Here is a 23,450-nt window from a genome sequence, read left to right on the forward strand (position 1 = left end):
AGTACAGGCCCCCTGGGGGCTGAACAGTAGTGTATGAGGTCAGATTGTATTTGTATTGTAGTTTGATACATTTAAAATGATTAGGTATTTTACTTTAAAAATACATTTTGGTGTTTTTTTGCCCATGCCTGCTGCTGACCCCTAACAACAATTTAACACCGCAAGATGTACTGTAGTCTGTGCAGAATACTGTCTGTGATGGAGAAACTAACCTGTAGATCAAGTAGCAAGCATTTTGAAAGGCTAAAGGTTCAAACAGCAAGATAAGAGATTGTTGTTGACCAATGAGTAAATCTTTGTGACCAATAATAACAAATTACCATCTAAGGTTTGCACACAGAGCTCAGGCTACAAAAAAGGTTTTGATATAATGTTACTGTCTGACAACCATATAGATTGAGTTTGGTTTTAAACCAAGCTATTTCTGACCAGTCCATTGTGTTCCAGCTTGCTAATCTTCCCCATCTATAGACCTCTGAAGTTTGCCTACAAAAAGGACCCAAAGCTGCCATCTTTACCCATATAAGGAGATCCAGATCCTCTTTTATGGCCAAAGATTGTACCCGGATCTCCTTATATTAGGAATCACCTTTTATGCCTTAGCGGGTGTGCAAACCAATGGAAGACCTTGAAAGTCAAACACTTCTTATTCTCCAGTGAAGACTGGTGTTGATGTGTGCAGGAACATTTTCAAAACCAATGAAAGAAAAACAGCACGACAGTGAAAGGCTTTTCAGTTTTCCTTTTTTATTGACTTTTTTTTTGGACAATTTCATTTCCAGTGTTATCCATGATAGTCTCACTTTTTCTGGTATGGTTTTTGCATAATTCTTATTATAAGGCTATTAAAGAGGGCCGTTGCTATGGTTCCAGAACGATCTGCATAGCAACTGGAAGACAAAAAAGGGACTGGACACTGACCCAGTAGCGAGGATGAGAACACGACAATACTTAACAATTCATTGGCACTAAATGGTTTATTTCTTTTTAGCTTCTTTACCAGAAGTTTTCATTTTCTTTCCATCAACATGATTCAGCAATGTAAATACAAAAGTAAATGGATATAGGAAAAACTTCCAACAGTTTAGTGTGGGACAGGGAAAACTTTGGGGTCACAGGGTCTAGTGTCTAGCGGCAGGGTCTACAGATCCCAATGGCCTTCCAAAGTATGTGGCAGTTTCAACATGTAGCACTCTGTAGTGAACGACCGTTCTTGTAAAAAGTTTGAGTTAGATTCTCCCCTACCCCTCCCCCCCCCTAAGGCTGCATGAATACGGCCAACGATCATATTGACAAAAGCACCGGGACACGTAAAATGGGAGCACAAGAGGGGAAGGAAGACCACAGAAACGTGTGTAACATCAGAGCACGATCACACACACACACACACGACTACAACTGGGAAGGGGTGGAGGGAAGCGGCGCGCAGGGGTAAGAGTCGATCAAAGGAAGGATGGCCATTCTACCGAAGGCTACCCAACTTCTGATCAGAGGTGTCTTCCACTAGAGGTAATTAAGTTTGTCTCCTCCCCAAACACCCACTACAAAGGCAACTAAGAACAGAGCAGCTTAGTCAGCCCAACAACCCTTTCATAATCTTTTCACAGGCTAACTGGCCAACAGTTTTATATATAAAAGGCCCAAAATAGTATGCAAGTGTCATCAATGTCTTATTTAGGGTCTTTTTCAGTTTGTTTGCTTTTTGTCCATTTCCCACCAATTTATGTTTCCTTCCTAAAATGTGCTCAGCCGAGGTAAAGAAAATGTTCAGAGCAGCTTCAAGCAATGTGGGGAGTTAACTGCAGACCAAGTTGAGAGGACCAAATAAAAAGTATGAACCATTTATCAAGTTTCAAAGAGACATTCTGTTCACACTAGTTTTGGGCCATTCCCCTCCACTTCTCACGCTACTGCATCACACAATGTTAAAACCACTGAAAGTTTGTTGGGTTGTAAAGGCGATGATGGACAAAAAAGCCCATCAAACTGTAGTTTGTTTACAGCATAAACCAAAGGGAGGATGAGGGGTATCTGGGTGGGTTGGTTGGTTGGTTGGTTGGTTGGGGTGGGGAGTCAGTGTCAAGGATCAGTCTTCATCAGAGCAAGGGGTAGGGAGGAAAGGGGGGGAGGGGCCATCAAGAGGAGTTTGAAAAGCCAGTCCGCAGTCATTGTGTTCAGAATCGTTTGGGTCCCCATGGAGAGGGCTTGGGAGGTCCTGTAGGAGCCCCGAAACTTGGGAAGTCCTCAGAACTGCTCATGTCTGGGGCCTGAGAGGAGATAAAAAGGGGGGGGGGGTGAAGGGGTTTACATTTATATCAGGAAACTAAGCTAGCTGAGGAGTCAAGAACAGTGAGTAACATCCGTCATTTTGAAATTAAGGCTCGGCTTTAAGAAGCCCTTCATGAAGATGATGGAAAAGCTTTACCTTATCGCTGGAGCTTGTCCAAGGAGCCTCCCTCACCACGAAGCCCTTAGAAGAGCCACCTCCTCCTCTGGGCTCCTCTGAAGAGGAGGCTCCGCCAGGAGGCTTCATGTACGCCATCCTGGACTCGTTCTCCACCACATCAGCCAACTATAAGGAGAAATATACGGTCAGACCAGCTACAGCCAGAAATTACTTCCTTCATGCTGAAGATACAGGATCAAAAAAAGGTCTAGCATAACCTTTTGGTCAGGCCCGAAAGAAACATCCATTCTGCATTTTGGCATACAGCACCAAGATTAAATTTGCCCAATGACTACATGTGCTGGTGAAAACATCAAGTGTCAATACAGATTCTGGCATTGGTGTGGTTTTAATCCTTGAGGGCCTGTATCCACATTTTTGCGCCGACAGCGGCTATTTTCTATACAAATCCTATGAAGTTCAGTTTTTTTTCTGCAGCACTCAGAGCGCTGAAAGATTAAATCTGTTCAACTTTTAGAACAGCGCTGGTCTCGTCAATGTCACTTCTCTCTTGCTAGCCAGTTGAAATCAATCAAGGAAGGGGCGGGACCTACACTGTCAACAATGTTGGTAGTGGCAGAGGAAAAATCAGCCAAGTCTTATGTGACTAAATATTAAACTGCTGCTGCAAACTGAACACAAATTACAAAGCCTAGAGGGATGACCTATTCTATTGTAATGCCAAATTAACTCCTTTTGTCAGTCAGTCACATTTAGTGAGCTGAGTCTTGAACGATTGCTGCCATTTCAGTTAGCTAGCATTAGGCAAGGTTCCAAAAAGACGTGCTGGCAGACTGTTTTGGTAACATAGCAACAATAAACACTTGACCGAAGCACTCTGAAAATTAGGTTGAGGGCGCCGTCACCACAGAAAACGTGAATGGTGGATACAGGCCCTAAAGATGTGGGTTTTTGAACATTCTAACATAAGATTCCATTCTGCAACAATTCAAAGTTCTAAAATTCTATGTTGAATTCAATGAACCCAGATATTCTTTAGAACGTTAATTTTCTAACATTCCGTACACCTATAGTCGCAATGAGATGTGCTTACGTATTCTTCTTCCAGGTTCAGAAGGTGGTCAATTGCTTCATCCACCATCTCAGGGCGACCGGTTACAGTCACAAGGTTCGGGTCTGCAGCTCCACTCTGGGGGAACCTCAGATCAACCTGAAACAGGGACAAGTCAAGGGTAAAAATGTCAGGTTAAAAGACCAGTATGTAGGAAATAATGGAAAATAAACTGTAACCATTCCAAAAATGATCACCATATGTTGTCAGAGAGTAAGGAAACACGACAAATTGAAGTAATGGCTTATTTGACAACATTACTCTAACCCGTAAAACCAATGAAAAAAAATGAGTTACGGGGCGGAATCTTCGTTTGTTTTGAACGATTAATTCTAGAATAGCGTATTAATAATGGGCTAGCGAGTCCTCCTATTTGGGTTGCCAAATTAGCAAAGGCCAACTGTCAACAGCTGTCAGCTGTAGGCTAGTCATGAACGCCTACGAGAGGCAGGCAAATTTCCAAAATTAAAACGAGAAACAAATGAAGTGGACATCGGAGGAGCTTCCATCCTGAGATGGTGACGTCTTCATATCAAGTCTGACGCTGAGCTGGCCATATTTCTCCACAACAGGTAGGCTAGCCTATGCTGAACTTCATATGCATCGCTAACTTCAGCTAAATATGTTACGTTGGTTAGAGAGGTATTTTTTTTGTTTTCACTGTTTCCGTAATGTGTAGCTGGGTCATGGTTGGAGAAACGTTAAAGCAGCTGCAGGTCAACTAACGTTAGCCAAGTCTTCATTACATCTGGCAACATAGAAGAGGCTCGCGTCTGGTAGTCTTGAGAACGTTCACCAGTGTTTTGATTTTGGCCTACAGAACGTTCAGTAACAATCCTACAAATCGCACCTTCGCATTTCTAAAGAATGCCTTTTGCATTCAATTTACATGTGTGGATACCTGTGTTTGATATGTATCGTCTTAGCTGGCCATGGCCAAAGATTCCCAACACCCGCTCATGCATAAAGTGACCATTTGCTCCCTGTTCTGGCCCCATCTTGGCTCTTCTTTTCCATCTTCACTCTCCTCTTGAGCTAGGCCCTTGTCGCTCTCTCTCTCTCATTCATAACTTGTTAACTGGTTAAAGGAACCGTATGTAGGATTTTGGCCAAAACTGGTACTACAATCACTTTCAAAATACTGTAGAGCGGTGTACACCGCAGATGTGGTAACTAGAGCAGAGCTGGCAACCCAGATGCCGAAACACTACTGACTTTGTGATTACTAGATAGGTGGAGGGTGACAGACTACTGTTGTCAGTGATATAAATATTTGAAATTAGCATGATTTCCAAATGTCTAGTGACAAATCAGGGCCATTTTATGATTAATTGAATTACATTTTTTACATATGGTTCCTTTAAGTTTATCTCTGTTTTGATAAGCTTCCTTTGTTTCTTTGGTTGTTACTTTGTTACTCTATTTTATTACAGTAGAACATACAAGTTTACTTTTACCTTCAACTGAAGTGATATTGGTTACATTTACCTTTAAGGCTTAATGTCTAATAAATTTTTAATTTGCCTACCAATCTATATCTTCAGTTCTCGTAGTGTGCCATGCCATTCTCCTCCATAGCTGATAAACTAGTTACTTGGTAATTAATTGGTGATACAAATTATTAATCAAATGGAGTCAGATTAACGAGTGTGTAATATCATTGCCATTTAAGTCTTCACCCTATTTGTCCACACAAGCTCTTTCAAGCGAGGATAGCCTATAGCTCGACCTCTCTATGTTTCCGAGGCTATATATAATTTCTCGCGTCTTACACAGTCACCATCTGGTCTCAGATGGTTACTGTGAATATCATTGTTTGTACCACTACCCTTTCATGAACCATGGGCCCCCACCTATAAGCTTTTCTAGCTTCTTTGGGGGACCCATTCACTCTACCCGTCTGTCTTTGTACCCATACTGGTTTACTGTAATGTTTGAAATGGTAAAAAAAAAAAAAAAAAAAAACCCTCACTCAAACTCTGCTGCCATGTTCGGTCAGAAAAACGTCTTGCCGACAAAGAAAAACATGATTTACCCATATGATGCACTTAAATCAAGTATGGCAACCTAAACACTTGGGGGAGATTGGGGGAAGCCTTTGTTTTACCCATCCTCTTCATGCACAGCAGATATGGATCAACTGATATATGGCTTCTCTAGCTTAGTCTGTACCTTGAATTCATCCATGATCTTGCGAATGCCTTTGCCACGGGCCCCAATGATGCGGGCATGGACTCTGCTGTCAAGAGTTATGTCCTCAGAGATCATCTCCTCTAGCTCATCCACAATGCCTTGGATGGCATCACGTGCGGCAATGGCATTCTGCTCATACCCAGTGATGGTGATTTGATCCTGAAGACAAAACAGCAGAGGATGTGTTGCCACCAAGTTATGCACAGAAATGAAAAGCACCATCCAATGTCAAAATTAAAAGTTAAATTCAAATCAGAGTAGTTAGCTGTCCTTTGGAAGACAGCATGTCACTTCATACCTGGTTCTCATCATTCTTCTCAGGGAATTGGATGTTGACATCATGCTCGGTGCGGATCTGGGTAATGATGGCACCCTTGCGTCCAATAATCTTGGGGTGATACTTGGGTTCCACAGTGATGGTCAACTTAAAGCTCCTTAGAGCCTGTACAGAAAAATATTATTGATCAACTGGAAGATAGTGGTAAAACACATGCAGTGTATCAGCCATAGACACAGTGATATCCCTTTCTATCATTTCATAGGAGACTTAGAAACGAGAGCTGTGCTGCACAACAGACTGTGGAAGACAGAGTTTTGTGAGACTTGCGTTTAACTATCCATTAGGCAAGAAGTCTGTTAAGCTTTAAATCAGCTTCTTGCACTGGAAACATGTAAAAAAATAAACTATGATAAAGACTACAAAATAAACTATACTGTAAATAGATATAGAAACCCTGTCTATTGGAAGCTTCAGGCCTAAACCTTCTAACAAATGACATTCTTAATTTACCTGAACTGAAAGCCATGTTAAATATTTAAAACAGGTTCAACATGCTGGACAGACTCACCCGGTCCTCCTGCTCGGCCTGCAATTCCTTGACACGCTCCAGCAGGCCTTCTTTGGCGCGGTCAAGGTGATTGGCCAGACCAGTGATGGAGATAATGTCAGACTGCAGCTCAGGAGCAGGCACTTGGATATTGACCTTCAGAAGGGGAAGTGCAATTTATTTATTTATTATTGTACATTATGTATGTATAGTACACACAAATGGACTGTTTTTGAATGATTTTGAAAGAAAAATTGTATAAAGAGGTCAAGTCATTTTTATTTATAAAGCGCATTTAACATGTACTTAGTACAATCCAAAGCGCTCCACACACAAGATATTTACACATAAAGACAAACGATGCTGGACAGAGCGGCATAATCGCCAGCGTACCTGTGGCATCACACAAACACAGACAAATAGACAGTGACGGTAAAGCAAGCCTGTCTTTACAAAGACAGTAGGCTTACAGACCAGACCAGACATAAAACAAACGGACTCTGCGCTCACGCAGACAAAGACAAACAAAAAAAGGTGCCAACCTCAAATTCATCCATCATCTTGCGAATTCCACTTCCTTTCTGCCCAATGATGTAACGGTGAAGCTCAAAAGGCACTTCCACCTCAATGGTCACAGGAACCAAAGCCTGAGAGAAAAATAGAAGAAATCACATCACAAGTTTATTAACAGAAACTAAACGGCAACCTCACATCCTCCATCGAGAAAATGGATCTTTTGCAGAACTGGTCAAACACGATTTGTTTTCATTACCTTCAGAGCCTCCACGGCAGCTTCACACCTTTCCTTACGGCCAGAGAGGACAATGACATCGCACTTCTTAGGGGCTGCGGGGTCGACGGGTTCCTTCACCTCCTCATTGGCCTCTCCGTTCTCTTGCACAGGAGCCTCAGCAGGAGGGGCAGCTGAGAGGAGCAGAATATCAGAGAATATTAACCAATGCTATGTTGGATATGCTACCTATGCGTAGTTACACAATGCTAACTATGCTTAGTTTGAGGAACGACTGCTTTGTAACATCTCAAAAGGATTTGTGACTAAACAGATTAAAGACAGTATTACAGTTAAATGTATAGTATATTAGGAGATATTTCTTTACCAACACAATAAGAAATCATTACATCTTTACATCCATCTACTATATTCAGTAGACATTTCACCATAGCAGGACACTACAGTGATGACCATGTCTACATCTTAAAGCAAATGGAGAAAGCCTTTACCTTGTTGCTGCTGCTGCTGTTGTTGTTGGTCCTCTCTCTCAGGGAACTTGATCTGCACATTGTGCTCTCTGGTGATTGCCTGGATCCGAGAGCCCTTTGGACCCATGATGGAGCGGTGGAACTTCTGGGCAATCACACACTCCATTGTCACCTGAGCATCCTGGAAAGGGGAGCAGAAAGACGGGCCTTTAGTTCCTTCATACAAGACTACATCACCCCCCAGACAGCCAAAAAGCAACCACAAGCCCTTGATGTCTTACCAGGTCCTCAACAATCTCCAGCATGCGTTTCTTTGCAGCCTCCACGCAGTCTTTGGCTCCCTTCAAGGTGACCTTGTCGCTTTGCGTAGCGGTGCGAGGGAAGCTCACCATCACACCGCCGTACTCCTCAGCGATGTCCCTCAGGACCTGACCACGCCGGGTCACGAAGTAGCGGTGGTGCTTGGGGTCAACAAGCATGTGGTCCTCCACCACGTTATCCTAAGAGAGAAAACCAGCATACACATTCATGTCAGTATCAAATTAGGTGCCAAAATAACTAGGCATGTAAAACAAGCATTTAAAAATGTTACTTTGTGGGCTGCACCTGAATGGGAACAAGTAATGAAAAACAGCCCAAATGGTAACTATGTTTACTGCTGTATCCTGTTTACTTCATGGAGTGACTACTTCTACATCCTCCGGTTTTTTTTTTTTGTAAGTCATCTTGAACTGATAAAAGCCTGGAACAGCAGGAATGCAGAGATGGAGAACACTCCACGAGAAAGCCCATTTTCGATTAGGCTCTTTACCATTTGTATCTATCAGTACTTACCATCTTTACTTTGGCTCTTTACACATAGCCCCAAACACATTAAAATTAAAATTCTAAAATAATGAGACAGTACTGTTAAAACATATATCCTACAATAAGATGTGTGTTAAAACACACATGACAGAGAAGGCATTAGATATATTTTCAGAGTTCCCACTCTAAGTGAAATGTAAAATCCCATGACTTCCCTGACTTTCCCTGACAAAAAACCTGAATTTCCATGACTTACTATTTAATGAATAGTACAATATACTGACCAATGAGCACCCACGTAGTGTTCAAGAATTGAATAAACACAGTTGGCACACTCAAGCATGCAGTAAAGCTAATAAACAGATATACACCAATTCTGCAGGAAAATATATTTGTATTAATAAAATTCTGCATAAAGATTATTAAGCCAGTTATTAAGAAGCTCACCAGGCTCTTGATGAGGGCCTCCAACTCCTTCTGGGCCTCGCGCACGGCCTCCTCAGTGCCCACCACAGTGATCAGCTCTTGGTCTTTATCATCGGCGGTGGGGAAGATGATCCTGGCCCCAGTGCTGTCACGCACCTTCCTGATGTTTGCGCCGCCCTTTCCAATGAGGAACTTGTGGTACTCAGGCTTGGCCCGCAGCTCAGCGGTGTGGCTTTTTATTTGCTGGGTAGTTGAGAAAGAAATGTATGTTACTCTCCGAAACCTCATACTTTTTTTCGAAGAAGTCAAGATATTGGAGCAGACTAATTTACCAAGTTTATTACACTCTTATAGATATAACTTCATCGCTCTTGGACTTGCATACACATCCTAGCTGTATGGACAGACAGTCTGCAAAACATGTTAACACATTTGACCTTCCATTTGATGCTTTCTGGAGTGTTATGTTACAAGCACCCAGGACAGGCTTTGCACCATCAATACCCTATAGAATTTTAGAATCAACTTTTAAGCATACAAGGGAGGCTCTGGAACCAACCTTCTCCTCAGCCAGGGAGAGCAGCTGGCGTTTGGCCTTGTCCACCTCCTCTGCAGGGCCCCTGATTGTCACCGCGTCGATGCCAGAGCCCTCGGTGGGGAAGTGGATGTGCACGCCACCGCACTCCTCCATGATGGAACGCACAAAGCGTCCCTTGGAGCCAATCAGGGAGTTGTGCAGCTTGGATGGGATGGACACCTCCACCTCTGTGATGTTTGCCTGAGTGGAACAAGGTTGAGATTCAGAACTAATGTGAACAACCAAGGTAAGGTTGTCATCTCCCAGCAAGAGGGAAGTTAACCTATTGTTTCCACCTTATTTAGTTTCTACTGTTCATTTTTAAGCCATATGCATGTTGTGCCCCTGCCCATCAAGACCAAGAAAACACATCTCACCAGTTCCTTCTGAATAGCCAAAATTCTAGTCCTTGCTGCCTCGCAGTTCGCCTTCTTGCCTGTAATGATGATCATTTCAGAGTTGCTGTTCTCTGCAGGCAGGTCGATTTTCGTGTTAGTTTCCTCACGAATCTGTGGATTAAGAAAACACAAATAAGTAGCCACTCTAAACGATTGCTTTGGCAGTGTGTACACAGGGATTATTCAGTTTGTTCAAACACTACACCCCAAACTCACCTTCTTGATATTTGCTCCTCCTTTTCCAATAATGTTCTTGTGGAATTGCTTGAAGATTGGGACTGAGACAGAGAAGCTGTTCTCCACCTGATGAACAAGAGTTTCAGAGAGGTTTAATATAAAAAAAAAAAAAAAAAAAAAAAAAAAACTGGTGTTTGGCCTCATTAAAAATTTTACACACACACACACACACACACACACACACACACACACACACACACACACACACACACACATACATACACACACACACACACACATACACATATATATATATATATACATATATACACACACACACACACACACACACACACACACATATATATATATACACACACATACATATATACACACACATACACATATATATATATATATATATATATATATATATATATATATATATATATATATATATATATATATATATATATACACACACACACACACACACACACACATATATATATATATATATATATATATATATACATATACACACACACACACACACACACACACACACATATATATTCAGAAACATAACTTAGCTAATATTTTCAGTAACAGTGTATTACATGATGGACACAACATGCCAGTCATCAAAATGACTGTCCAACCCTATCTGCGTCAAAAGGTTTTGATTAACAATTCATCAAAGTACAGAATACACCAACAAAGATTTACCATTAACAGTGGCCATAAATGCTTCACTGAAATCACTTGCTGGGTAAAAATTATACAGCACAAGCGAAGAACTTAGAACTTCAAATGTGTCATTTGCTGCCCGTACCATTTCAGCCACCATCTTCTGCATGAATTTGGTGCATTTCTCCACTTCAGTGCGAGGGCCGCGCAGCTGTACGATGTCACTTTTCTGCGCTGGGTCAGGGAAGTTGATGATGACCTGGAAAAGGACCAAGGGACAGTCAAAGGGTTACCAACTTCTCATTTTGCAAGCATCAGGAAGTTGACGTCCCATGACGTCCTGAAGATGATTGCACTTTTCAATTAGCTCATTCCCTAATAATCAACTTGTTTTGTACCAATTTGTTTATAACCCTTCCAAGTTCTCATGTCACACATCAGTTCTCACCTCGGGGAACTTGTCCCTCACTTCCTTGATATTCTCCCCTTTCTGCCCAATGATGGCTCGGTGAAAACGCTGTTCGATGATCATGTCCTTTGTACGCTCGTTCTCCTGTGAAAATCAAGTGCACCAAGACTGTAGATGAAGCAACATGTCTAGTACACACAAACCTAAGTAAGCAAGGATGGCTGCAGTATGTTAATGCTGGCATTATGATAAGTTGGAAGACATGACTAATGATATCGGTTCATGGCGGTTTATGCCGGTCAAATGCACTCGCGTGCTGCAATTGTAACAACACCCAGCTGAGTTTGCAAAGTTTGAAGAAGCTAGCAACCAAGCCAACACTCAGGGCTGGAATTAGGGCTACACAGAAAGCGCTAATAGGCTATTTTTCTATGCAGCGATTGCTGTGCTTTGCCATATTGCGTGGAATTTACTAAGCGGTCACTTCATAGGCTACGTAAACATCGCTTATCACCACCGCCCATCCCTGCCGCTAATTGCGTGCCCACAGCTGAACCACAAGCACAGAGGAACGGAGATAACCGATTGCGTTTAGTGATCATAGGCTACATGATCGTAAGATGTCAACAAGCAGCGACATACAGTAGCCCTAGTAGTTCTACTCCACTAAAAAAAAAAAAAAAAAAAAAAAAAAAACAAATTCGAACTATTTACTGCACGTAGACTAGGACTATGCCTAGCAGATTGAGAAGTGGATGTCGTGAAAGTGAACAAACAATAGCCTATTAGAAAGGCAAACAAAAGTTAAGGTTGCTTTTGACATTGTAGCCTACAATGAAGAAAACTGATGCTCTGAATGAATCAGCCGTCTCTGAAAGTTTCTATAGCCTAATTGATGTATTTAACCGGAATTTGGATTTAAGTTTTTCACCGCAAAACAGACGTGCGCTATTTTCATATATGGTGGAGCACCTAATCGCTATTAGCACTTCTCCTCCCCTGTGTTTGTGTGATGGCCTACTCCCACTTTTCCCTCATCCTCCCATAAATTCATCAATGCATATGAAAATATGTTCCATGGTAGCATGTTCAAATGAATCATGAAAATTGTTCTTATATCTTTAGTTGGATATTGGATGTGAGAAGAAAAAAAATGGATGTTCCATAACAGTGCATTTATATTAGTAGTCTGTGAAATGAATGTCCCACACTGTAGTTGGCATTATAGCATTATAATTACACTGGCATTATAGATTGATACGGTAGCTGAAGTTAGACTTGAAGAAGAATTTGTCTAATCACCGATTCCATTTTTTTAACAGACATTTCATTATTGATAAGTTGATTACATTTCTATATTAACATGTTCTATTAAAGAAAAGATAGAAAATAATTATTTGTGTGTATTGTAAAATGGTTAGAAATTAAATCGGAATCGGCTAAAATCGGTATCGGCAGGTGAAACTCTGCAATTTTTTGGGCCGGTTCCGATTTTTCAATCGGTGCATCTCTAATCAAAATGTTAAAAAGACAAGACCAAGGCAACACTGATGGCCCTTGTTTATTCTTCATGATTACGATATTTGCTAGAACATCATACTGTGGGGCATTCTGGGGCGCCTGGCTGCTTACCATGCGCGACGCAAGCTCAAGCAACTCCTTCTTGGCTTCCTGCACACCCTGAGGATCGCCTTCAATGCGGATCAGGTTGCTCTTCTCATTATCCGGGGGAATGCGGACAGACACCTTGTGCAGTTCCTTAATGCGGTTGACTGGGTGGGGAAGGCCATACAGAAAAAGGGAACAGATGGAGAAGAGGAGGGAGGGAGGGAGGGGGTGGGGGGTTGGGGCAAAGGATTAGCAGGCGCTAGCAATATTTTAGCAAGGTATCAACTTGATATCAACATGACGACCATGCAAAAAAAAAAAGGAGATCTTTGCTCCTCAGAGACTGGACACCACTACTTACTGTTTGCACCTCCCTTCCCGATAAGGTGTCTGTGGAACTTGGGGTCCACACTGATCTCGGTGTAATCCATTCTGCTAACCTGATGGGGCAAACAGGGTAAGTTCTCAGGCAAGGCCATAATTCATCATAGTGACTAGAGACAACACAACACAAATGTGGCCTCGGGTAAAGAGAATTCTTTGAACATGTGTTCATTAATCTGGCCACTGTTGTGACAGCCGCCTCCCTCCTCACCAGATCTGAAACAATGGCCTCAATCTGGCTGTGCACCATCTGCATGTCTTTGGTGGGGCCCTCCAGGGTGATCTTGTCCTCCCCCTCGGTGAACTCGATGTGCACCTACACCCAAAAACAAAACCAACAAGAGTCAGTGGGAGGAGGGAATCCAGACCAGCTTGTTTAATGGACTTTGAAACAAAATAATAGTAGAGACGTTAAAATACCAAAGTAGGTATGTGTGCAAGTTAAACAGGATTTTTGCTTTCTGAAAAACCAACCTTGGGCCATTGCTGAGTGATCTTGGCCAGATTCTGCCCCTTCTTGCCAATGATGAAGCGATGAAGCCAAGAGGGAGCTGAGACTGAGGACACAGTGTAGCTGTTGGCCTGAGAAGAGAGGTGCCACACAAATCAGCGTTAAATCCAGCTAAACATTACTGTATTTTCAAGTCATCATTTCCTTTAATTTCAATCCAGCTTTACATAAGCCATAGAATACACAATTTATTTGATTGTTATGCACCACAGATAGGTATCCTATTTATCCTCTTCATCGAGAGTTAGTCCTGTGCTTGAAGTCCAAATATGGCTATTCTTAATAACCTCGGCATGGGGGCTTGCCAAAAAGCGGTATTCAAACTCCAGGACTCAAATCCTGTTTCCATACCACACTCTAGTGAAAGAGTCCAAGAGCGGCAGATCAACCTTTAATCTTATTTACCTTAATGCAAAGCCAAGACTTAAAACTTAAGTCATTAGTCATGGTGTTTGTTCTGGGTAATGCTTACACTATTAACTCGGATACAATGCTGGCTTTTGTACAAGCTTGAACATACATTTACAGATACACAAACATTGTTGAGTTGTGAAGCTGCTGAATCAACAGAAATTTGGTACCGAGACTAAGGACGCAAATCTCAACAGCCCTAAGACCCCAAACAACAGTTATTGGGCGCGTCTGCACATCATGGAACAATGGAAGTCTATATGTTGGGACAGACGTGGATTTAATGAGCATACGCCTCTGGTGTGGTGTGTGTGTGTGTGTGTGTGTGTGTTACCTTGGCGTAAACCTCAGTGAGGGCCTGGCCCAGGCGGTCCGGCTCCCCGCGCAGGATCACAGTCTCTGAGCTGCTGTCGGTGGGTGGGATCTCGACCGAGACGCCAGTCTTCTCCAGGATCTCCTGCAGGGTGTTGCCTTTGGGCCCGATCACATACTTGTGCTGAGATTTCTTCACCTCCACCGCGATAGTGGTGGCATTCTTCTTCTACAGACGCATTCAGAGGAAAGAAGGAAAAATGGTTTATTTTACATTCAACTGTGAGGCAAGCATGCCACTCGATACAACTGGTAAGTAAGAGTTTGTGTGTGTGGAAGGGTGAATGTGGGTGGAAGGGTGTGTGTGTGGGCGGGTGTGTGTGTGTGGGGGTGTGTGTGTGTGTGGGGGTGTGACTGAGTGAGTGTAGGTGCACACGCCTGCATTTGTGGTAAAAATAGCAGTAATGAGAACATGAGAACTGTTCCAAGACCTCACTGAAAAGATGAAAACATTCAGTTTGAAATCAATGTCACCCAAAATAGCTTGTTACGTCATTTCAAACGCACAAGAAATCCAATGAACAGAACTGAGATGCCCTCACAGCAAATTCTGCTAAATATAGCTCTTACAAAATATTGCAAATTTCAGATTGGCATCACATGGACTCTCAATCAGCTAGTCTACGACAGAAGGCATGGAACACCACACACACACCCTCTCTCTCTCTCTCTCTCTCAACGTACCTTCTCCTCATAAACCTTCTTGATCATGGCCACAGCAAGGGCCACCTGCTCCTTCTCCCCGGTGATGACAATCTCTGTTTTGTTGACACTAGGAGGTGGGACATTGATGCGGGCTCCTGTCTCTTGCATCATGTCACCCACCAACTTGTTGTAGGCCCCTGTGATGAAGGGGTGGTACACCTTGTCGATGTTCACCCTTTCAACAGCACGCTTATCCTACACACAGACACACAATTTGGACAGAAATAACAGTTAATCAGAGGGAAACTGAGGAATGCATTCAACAACTCAGTGAATCGCATTAAAGAACAAATTCAGCACGTGTGTTCAATGTCTATGTAGCCATAACAATGATGGCTGCCATTGCCAAATTCTATGATTGCCACTGATGTGAATGATCTCACAAAACCAAATCAAATGTTAAAAAAATCCCAAAAGTATAAAAATTGAGATTCTTCACTTACTATTGGTAGCCTACTGAAACAATAATGTTGGTATCGTGTCAACAGGAGTTGGGGATGTGTCCCCACCAAAGCTGAGACCAAACCTACGCCCTTGCCTAAATCACTGAAACATTGTGTGAAATAGGCTTCCAGAGACACTAGGAAAATATCTAGGACTAGTGCTATGCAGTTGGTAGCACCACGCATAGGTTAGGCTATTACAGGGCTTAAAGCAAGGACATTTTCTGTGCCTGAAGTTAGACATTCAGACATTTTTGATGATCTAATATTATATAGGCTAATTGCCTACTTTCAAATATCGCCCTGTATTCAGGCACAGTGTTATAGCCTTGATATCTAATGTGCTTTGATACAAGCTTTAAGGTCATTGGGCAGAAAAGAGCAATAGTATTGTGCCACCGGCCATCAATTTGTAAAGGCAACGTCATTTTTAAAGGAATGTTATTAACCTGTTCTTCTATAACGTTCTAAACGGTTACCATTTAGAGGAGAGGCCTTGGAACACTGGAACGGGAACGAAAAAAATATATATTTTGCTCAGAACAAACCGAAATCATTCTATTTTCAGTCCCTGATCATTTGTAGCATTTGCGGTTATATAATTGCGTTGGTCCATATTGCAATTGGGGATGCGATAATTGTGCAGTCATAATTGGAACTAATTTTTACTGACAACCATTTTATACTTCACTGTTTACATCACAACAGGTACAGCTGCAATCAGAACACATGTATGAGTGGCTAACCTGCTCAGCAGAGATGAGCAGGATCTCATGCTTGGCCTTCTCCAGGCCTTCCTTGGTTCCGGAGATCTTGATGTGGTTGCTGGGGTCGTCGGGTCTTGGGATCTGGATCTTAGTGGCAGTCTTCAGCTCAAGCTCCTGCAGCTTCTCCCCGTTCTTGCCGATGACAAAGCGATGATGTTCCTTGGGGATGGCCACAGTAGCTGAAGCCTTTGAGAAACAAAATGGAAGAGATGCCGACAGTAAGCCAACTGAAGATGTGTAACTTTTTACTTGGTCTTGAAAGCTTTGGCATTATGTATGACTGTAGCAGCAACTGAAACAGATGATGGTAACACAAGAAAACAGGGAACTCACCTGAGTCTGCAGTCGGGACACAATCTCCTTGCGGGCCTTCATGACGGCGTCTGGCTTCCCAGACACCATGATGGAGAGACCCTGGTCCTTAGCCATGGAGAGTTCCAGGTGGGCTCCGGTCTTGTGCATGATGTCAACGCACACCTTGGCCTGGTCCCCTTCACCAAACTGATTGATGTCCTTGTACTTTCGCTCTTCCAAAGGCACATGGAAAACCTTCCCAACAAAAGGATAATAAAAGAATGAGTCAACTGAATGAATAGTTGAATGAATCAACAATTTCACACAATGACTTAACAACAAACTATCCTACCATACAAAAGTGGGTTTTGACCCACAAATATTTCCATTATCTCCCCAATACATCTCAGCAAATCAGACAGATGCCGTCGGAGTTTCTTCTGCTCAACAAAAAATAAAACGGTCTTCATGGATCTGGCATGGCCAAATCGCAGAAGTACTAAACATGCAACATTGTCCCGTACCTGGGTGATGACTGAGGACTTGAGAGGCCGGATCTTAGATGTCCAGGCATTGCCAGCCTCCTGGGTCCCCTCGGGAGATGAGGCCTTCTCAGGCAGAGGGGGAAAGGCATCCTTGTAGGTGGGGAGGTCCTCATCTCCAGCACCGCTTGGCCCTGCAAGAACAGCTATTAAAATAGGGACGACGGGGCGCTCAACAGAGAAACAGCAGCCTATGATATGAATATGGGAACTGGGCCAACAGTTATCAGGGTTTCCATTTTTTCAGCCAACAGCCGGCATGGTGAACCATGTGAGGCTTCGTCACCCCACAGTCCAAGCACCTCACCCTTGAGCGTACCCATACTAAGCTAGCCCCTACTTGTCTATACATGGTAGTTTTCCCCAACTAAGCATGATTGTATTTTACATTCTACAATATGTTCAGGACCTGATATAATCTTTTATTTTAAATGCAACTTCTTTTAATTTGCCTGTACTCTAGGAGCAATTGTGATGACCTATGATGGCATGAATTCAAGTCACTTTGGAAAAAAAACTTGCCGGTAAATAACCAAATTATAAGTTTCAGTTCCCTTTCAAAGTGTTATCCTAAATGTTATAATGCCTTTTACAGCTGACAATTCTACTTCAAACTGAGTGGCTTGAGAACTAACATCCAGCTCAGTTTACTGAGCCAAAGACTGCAAGTGAGACAGCTTGGAAGTGTGGAGCCAATTAAAAAGTTCAGAAATTGCCCTTGGGTGCTAGCACTCACTGCAGTCCCCTGAATGCTTAGAATTATCCAAACATTTTTCTAACGTCTATTATTCTGAACAGGACACAAGAATGTATCCATTTTAGGTGGACAACGAAGGAGAATGAGTAAATACTCCCTCAGGTCCAAATGGCAGACTACAGTTCTCCAGTTCCATAACCATAGCAACTGCTGGCTGAAGGCCCAACCCATGCCTTTCTTATTAAAATGTTTCAGCGTCCATTTTGTCCGAACTTCTAGTCTGGTACTGGTGAACTACTTGGGGAGGGGGGCTGGGCGTGACCGGGGAGTACAACTGGCAATAACGTGTACTTTGTGCTTACCTGCAACCTGCTCTGGCAGGAGACCACTGCGGTGCTCATTAAAGCTTTCCTGCGTAAGTACAGCGACTGAGCTCATGGTCGAAATCCCACGTTTACACGGAGTCCGAGTGTGCCACTGTGGAAGGGGAGGGAGAAAACCGAAGGAAGCAGAAGAGGGAAGGAAAAACAGAGTGGGTGGGGTTGAAAAAAAAAGAGCAAAAGTTCCATTGAATCATAAAGCTCAACCCACATGCACATTGTCTGTCCCTTCCAAACAAAAACAAACACAGATTATTGCGAAATGGTTATTATCAGTCGTTTCAGACCTTGACTTTTCGCCAGCAATTATCTAATCTGGGTTTAGCACTATATGCTACACCTATTCATGAAAAGTTGCTGAGCCAACACTTCCTTCATCAGAGGAGTCAGTTGCAGTTAACAAGGACATATCTTCTTGCATTTAAGTTGACTAGATTTGGTTACACCCCAGCTCCACTACTAGAGTATGAGAAGATTTCTGAAGCCTTTTAATCAAGAACACCCCTTTAAGTTTACAGTCCCAGCCCTGGTCTAATTATAAACCTGGAAGCTCCACGGATGAGATTCTAGGTTAAGAGGATTTCCCCCACTAACCCCTATTCGGTGAAACCGCAGTGTGGGTGGAATGGAAGTGTACAGGGAATCTTTTCCAGGACTCCAACGAGTCGTACTAAAATCTCAAAACATGAAATCAAACTCAAACACTGATGCTGTATCATTTTCAGTACATTGCGTCCTCTTCAGCCTCACATTATAGTCGACAACCATTCACATATAAAAATATAATCCAAAATCCAAAAGCAAAGCATAAACATATCATCATAGTAAAGACAATCTATGTACAGCCCACGTGCTGATACACCAAAAACCCCAACGTCAACAAATGATGGGGGAGTAACAGCGCCATAAAGAAATCTCCACGCAGTTAATGACACCCATGACTATCATGATTGCAGTCTTCCATGTCAACGGCACATGCAGGAGGTGTTCAGCACGTGACTTTCCCATTGGTTAGTTGTAGTGTGTGTGTGTGTGTGTGTGTGTGTGTGTGTGTGTGTGTGTGTGTGTGTGTGTGTGTGTGTGTGTGTGTGTGTGCATGTTCACAGCCAAATAGGCAGTGGGATCCTGTAACAGGGAGAAAGGAGCCAGTCTGCATTAGCATGCTTGTTCTACGCTCCCTTACTGGGGCCTCTTCCTCTGTAGGTCTCCTGAAGTCTCGAGGCACAGCGGCATAGCACACACACACACCCCCTCACACATACAGCACTCTCCACCTCACACACACCAGCACACATACAGCACTCTCCGTCTCAAACACACCAGCAAACATACAGCTCTCTCTCTCTCACACACACACGCGCTCTCTCTAGAAAGGCCTCCTGAGCCAGATTGAGCACTCAACAGGCTTTTCATAAAAACGTAACATGGGAGGAGGTGGGCTGGACTTGAGACACAAAATGGCCAGGTCTGCACTCCCTACATGCCATTTACAAGATTTTGTACATTATACAAATAAATAAATATATATTATATATATATATATATATATTTTAAATCACCACCAGTATAACATTTTTCATTTCAATCACTTGGTCAGTCATTGAAACACAAATTTTTAGGGATTGGCAAACACTCAAATTTCAGTAAACAAGTGTTCTGCGTACACAAACTACACAGAGGGTGCAGCTATGGGATATGTGACTCCTTGCAGCCCTGCAACTTCCAAATGGAGCAGATTAGGAGACTGGCTGTGGAAAGGGTGGGGAGATTAAAACGTTGCCGGGTTGGGGCGTAGGACCTTACCAGCTAAATGGTCAGTTACCAGATAATCCGTCCTGTAAAGCTGTCCGATCGTGTCAGCCTGCCAGCTTTTGCCTGAAAAGCAAAAACGAGCCAATTAGCACCAAAACATTCCTCAAGGGAAACCAATCCTTTTGAAATGTGGCATCATCTACTGATAGAATGAGATGGATGATTTTGTTTGTTTAGAGGACTAAAGCTGTATAAAAAGCTGATCACACCGCCACTGTGCAAACAGCTAAATGTCACGCACTACACACCACCCAAGCAGAAATAATAGAGGGCCAGAATATCCGATAGTCACTCAAACTGCCGTCAGACTGATACATTTTGGCAACTCTGATATTGTCCATTTATTATGAAATTAAGAAAACACTACAAAACATGAACCCATCTGATTGTGGCTGCAACCTATGGAATTGAATCTGAGCAACTCCTTACTCCAAATGACCACCAAACTGCATTGTTTTGATTGAATATCTTGATTTAAATACATATCAGTTTAATTGATTAGTTTTGATGAAACCAACGTTATCATATTATTGCAAGAAAGGTTCTTGCATAATTACCATTATAACAAAACGTAGAAGGTCAAATAGTGACACAATGTATTGTTCCACCACGTATTTCGACTTAAATATGCATTAATGTTAGAGTAATTTAGTCAATACACTAACCAATACATTATGTAATGTCCCACATGAAACCTTGACCTATTAATCATTAGGAAATATGCGCCTAAATATGTAGAATACGAGCTCAAGGGCTGTCAATCACGCTCAGAAAATGTACATTTTTTTGTTGTTTCTACGACGATGGAACTGATACAATTGAAGGAGCGGCGACTTAGCTGACTTGGCTAAGTCGAGACCAACTGGCCTAGCAGCACCTCTCCCCTTTTAACGTGGCCATATGAAATACTGCGTAGAATTGTGGGAATGAATAGGGACCGTCAATGACATCTGTCGATGTTATACTGGTTTGCATAATAGGGGTCTCAGTGTTGGGCAAGTTTGGCAATCAACCCGTGTTAAAACACGGACGGATGATCATGCTAATAAGCCAATACACTTCACTCCTACCACTGGAAGTATGCTACGTCAACTATTTGGCTAGAAGGTTAGCCAAGTTTGCTAACCAGCTAACAGGCTAGGGCGAAATGTGACGATGGCCATTTCGCAAGAGAATCGACAAAACGGGCAAAAGTAGTCTCGCTCTCTGAAGTTAACCTTAGTTAAACAGCAAAGAATTATCAAAGCGACCCACGAAGCCTCGATCCACAGTATCTGCGAAACTTTAGGCAGTTCTGCCATATGTAGCTAGTAAGCTAATAAAACTCGTATAAACTTTAACTTGCGCGTGCGCGGTGGTGACACGTCGCTGGCTGCTAGCTGGCTAGTTAGGCGGCTAGCAATGTACTCAGATTGACTCCATTTGTAAACTTATGCTAGCTAGATTAGCTATCCATACTGAGAGAAAGAAAAGGTCTATCGAATAAAATCAAAACAGAGCAGTGTCAACGTCTACACTTGTGATCTCTATATAACGCAGCCACGTAACGTTAATGACAGCGGTGCCGTATTTCACTGTGGTAATGTACCCAACTGTCTTACTTAAAAGTCCACGTAGGCATTAAGACAGGGCGAAACAGTAACGTTACACTGTGAAGAGATTAACATGGAGTCAAAACCGGAGTAATTCAGTGAAGAAAGTGTAACCGTACTTGGTTATCATTCAAACAGAACATAATGTTCCTCTCTTGTGAATAAGACGCTAAATGGGTCTTCTCATATACAACCTACGTGGCTAGATTGCGAAATATTTAGACTAGCTACTTACTTGTGTTTGTATTCCCGTCTGCCCTGTGTGGTGCAGAAGCTGGTAATGAAACTCAACTGGCGAAAGGGTGGAACTGAAGTCTGTCAGCTATATAGGAGAACCAACCTCCAATCGTATCCAGTCACGTCAGTCTCTGATTACTAACATAGTGTTCTACCTAAAGCAGACTGGTAACTGAAGGGCTGCTGATCAGTTAAAACTTAGCCAATTTGATAACATATTGGAAATAAAACCTATTGTAAAAATTAGATTAGATTTGGGGGTTAATCTCATCTCTTGCTTTGGGGGGCGATAATCGCGATACAATAGTCAAATTGGCTGGTAGGCTATTGATTTTTGTTCAAAAGAAATTATGATGACAGGCTTTTTTTCGGAAAGTGACATAAATTGGGCTTCATTTAAACTACTTTATGGTAGGCACTATTGCTACAATTTTACTTAGGACTAGGCCCACATGCTCTTCTTGAGACACATTACATTTGGATAAGGACCAGCATGGACTTGGTCATCCTCGGACTTATCACATATTCAATTCAATTTAACTGTATTAACCAGATGAAACTGTAAACATTTGTTATGCCTTAAATCTCAAATAAAAATGTTCTCTATCTGAAAGTTAAATGGCACATCAGAGTCAGAGTCTAATGGCCCTTGGTTTACTAACACTTCTTTCTGTAGGCCTAGGCTACTCTGGGATTTAAGCATGAAAGATTAGACAAGGAAAGCAATGTCCTTGAAACATGTGCAAACCTGTGTCACCAGACCAAAGACCAAAGCGCAGCACAGATAGGCCTATGCTCATTCAGTTCAAAGACAGAGTGAATCTCATTCAGCTAGGCCAGTGGTTTTCAAAGTGGGGGCCGGGGCCGTGAGGGGGTGCCAGGGGGGCCTCAGCAAGTTGGAAGGAAAAATAAAAGGAACAAATAAACACATTTGAAAATAATAAAAAATAATTAAAAAACCTATTACTATGAGGGTTGTTATACAATGTCATTATAATATTGTGTCGCATATCTGGACATTATATTTTCCATGATAATGACTGTGAATAATAGTAGAGTGATAGCTCTCATATAGCAGAAAGCCCCAAATACAATTTTTACACACTGTATGCTCTATCGCATAGTGCTTGTGGCTAAAATAACTATTAAGATTAGCTTAATGTATTTTTACATTTGCCGTAGTATTGTCGATGGGTTTAATAACACATCAAGGGGGTCCTTGGCCAGAACTTAGTGGTATTTGGGGGGCCTTGTCGTGGAAAAGTTTGGGAACCCCTGAGCTAAGCTACCCTACTTGATGTAGGCTACTCCAAATAGCTTGTGTCATTCAATGATGACACATTGATCAGGTCCCAAATAGTTTTTGTGGAGAGATTTTTGGACATAGGCCTACCTAGTGTAAATGGTTTTTGAGCGACACATTTTTAAGAAGACAAAAAATGTGAAGCATGT

At 42.4% G+C, this 23,450-nt stretch overlaps 1 protein-coding gene across 1 annotated transcript; it reads right to left on the reverse strand.

Moving 5' to 3' along the window:
• Window positions 1-727: 727 nt before the first annotated feature.
• Window positions 728-22,079, reverse strand: hdlbpa (high density lipoprotein binding protein a). The gene is made up of 28 exons (XM_048252419.1): window positions 21,997-22,079; window positions 20,161-20,232; window positions 18,340-18,454; window positions 17,263-17,414; window positions 16,778-16,993; window positions 16,424-16,630; window positions 15,214-15,429; window positions 14,492-14,698; window positions 13,710-13,817; window positions 13,447-13,551; window positions 13,213-13,291; window positions 12,876-13,015; window positions 11,283-11,387; window positions 10,980-11,093; window positions 10,184-10,270; window positions 9,947-10,078; window positions 9,552-9,770; window positions 9,014-9,235; window positions 8,041-8,259; window positions 7,781-7,940; window positions 7,311-7,462; window positions 7,081-7,185; window positions 6,560-6,694; window positions 6,010-6,153; window positions 5,691-5,870; window positions 3,501-3,617; window positions 2,426-2,572; window positions 728-2,267 (listed from the first exon to the last, which is right to left on the reverse strand). The coding sequence occupies exons 3-28, from the start codon at window positions 18,413-18,415 to the stop codon at window positions 2,175-2,177; spliced, it is 3,837 nt and encodes a 1,278-aa protein (XP_048108376.1). The 5' UTR covers window positions 18,416-18,454; window positions 20,161-20,232; window positions 21,997-22,079; the 3' UTR covers window positions 728-2,174.
• Between the last annotated feature and the right edge of the window lie 1,371 nt (window positions 22,080-23,450).

This window comes from Alosa alosa, chromosome 9 (assembly GCF_017589495.1).
Source record: "Alosa alosa isolate M-15738 ecotype Scorff River chromosome 9, AALO_Geno_1.1, whole genome shotgun sequence".
NCBI lineage: Eukaryota > Metazoa > Chordata > Actinopteri > Clupeiformes > Clupeidae > Alosa > Alosa alosa.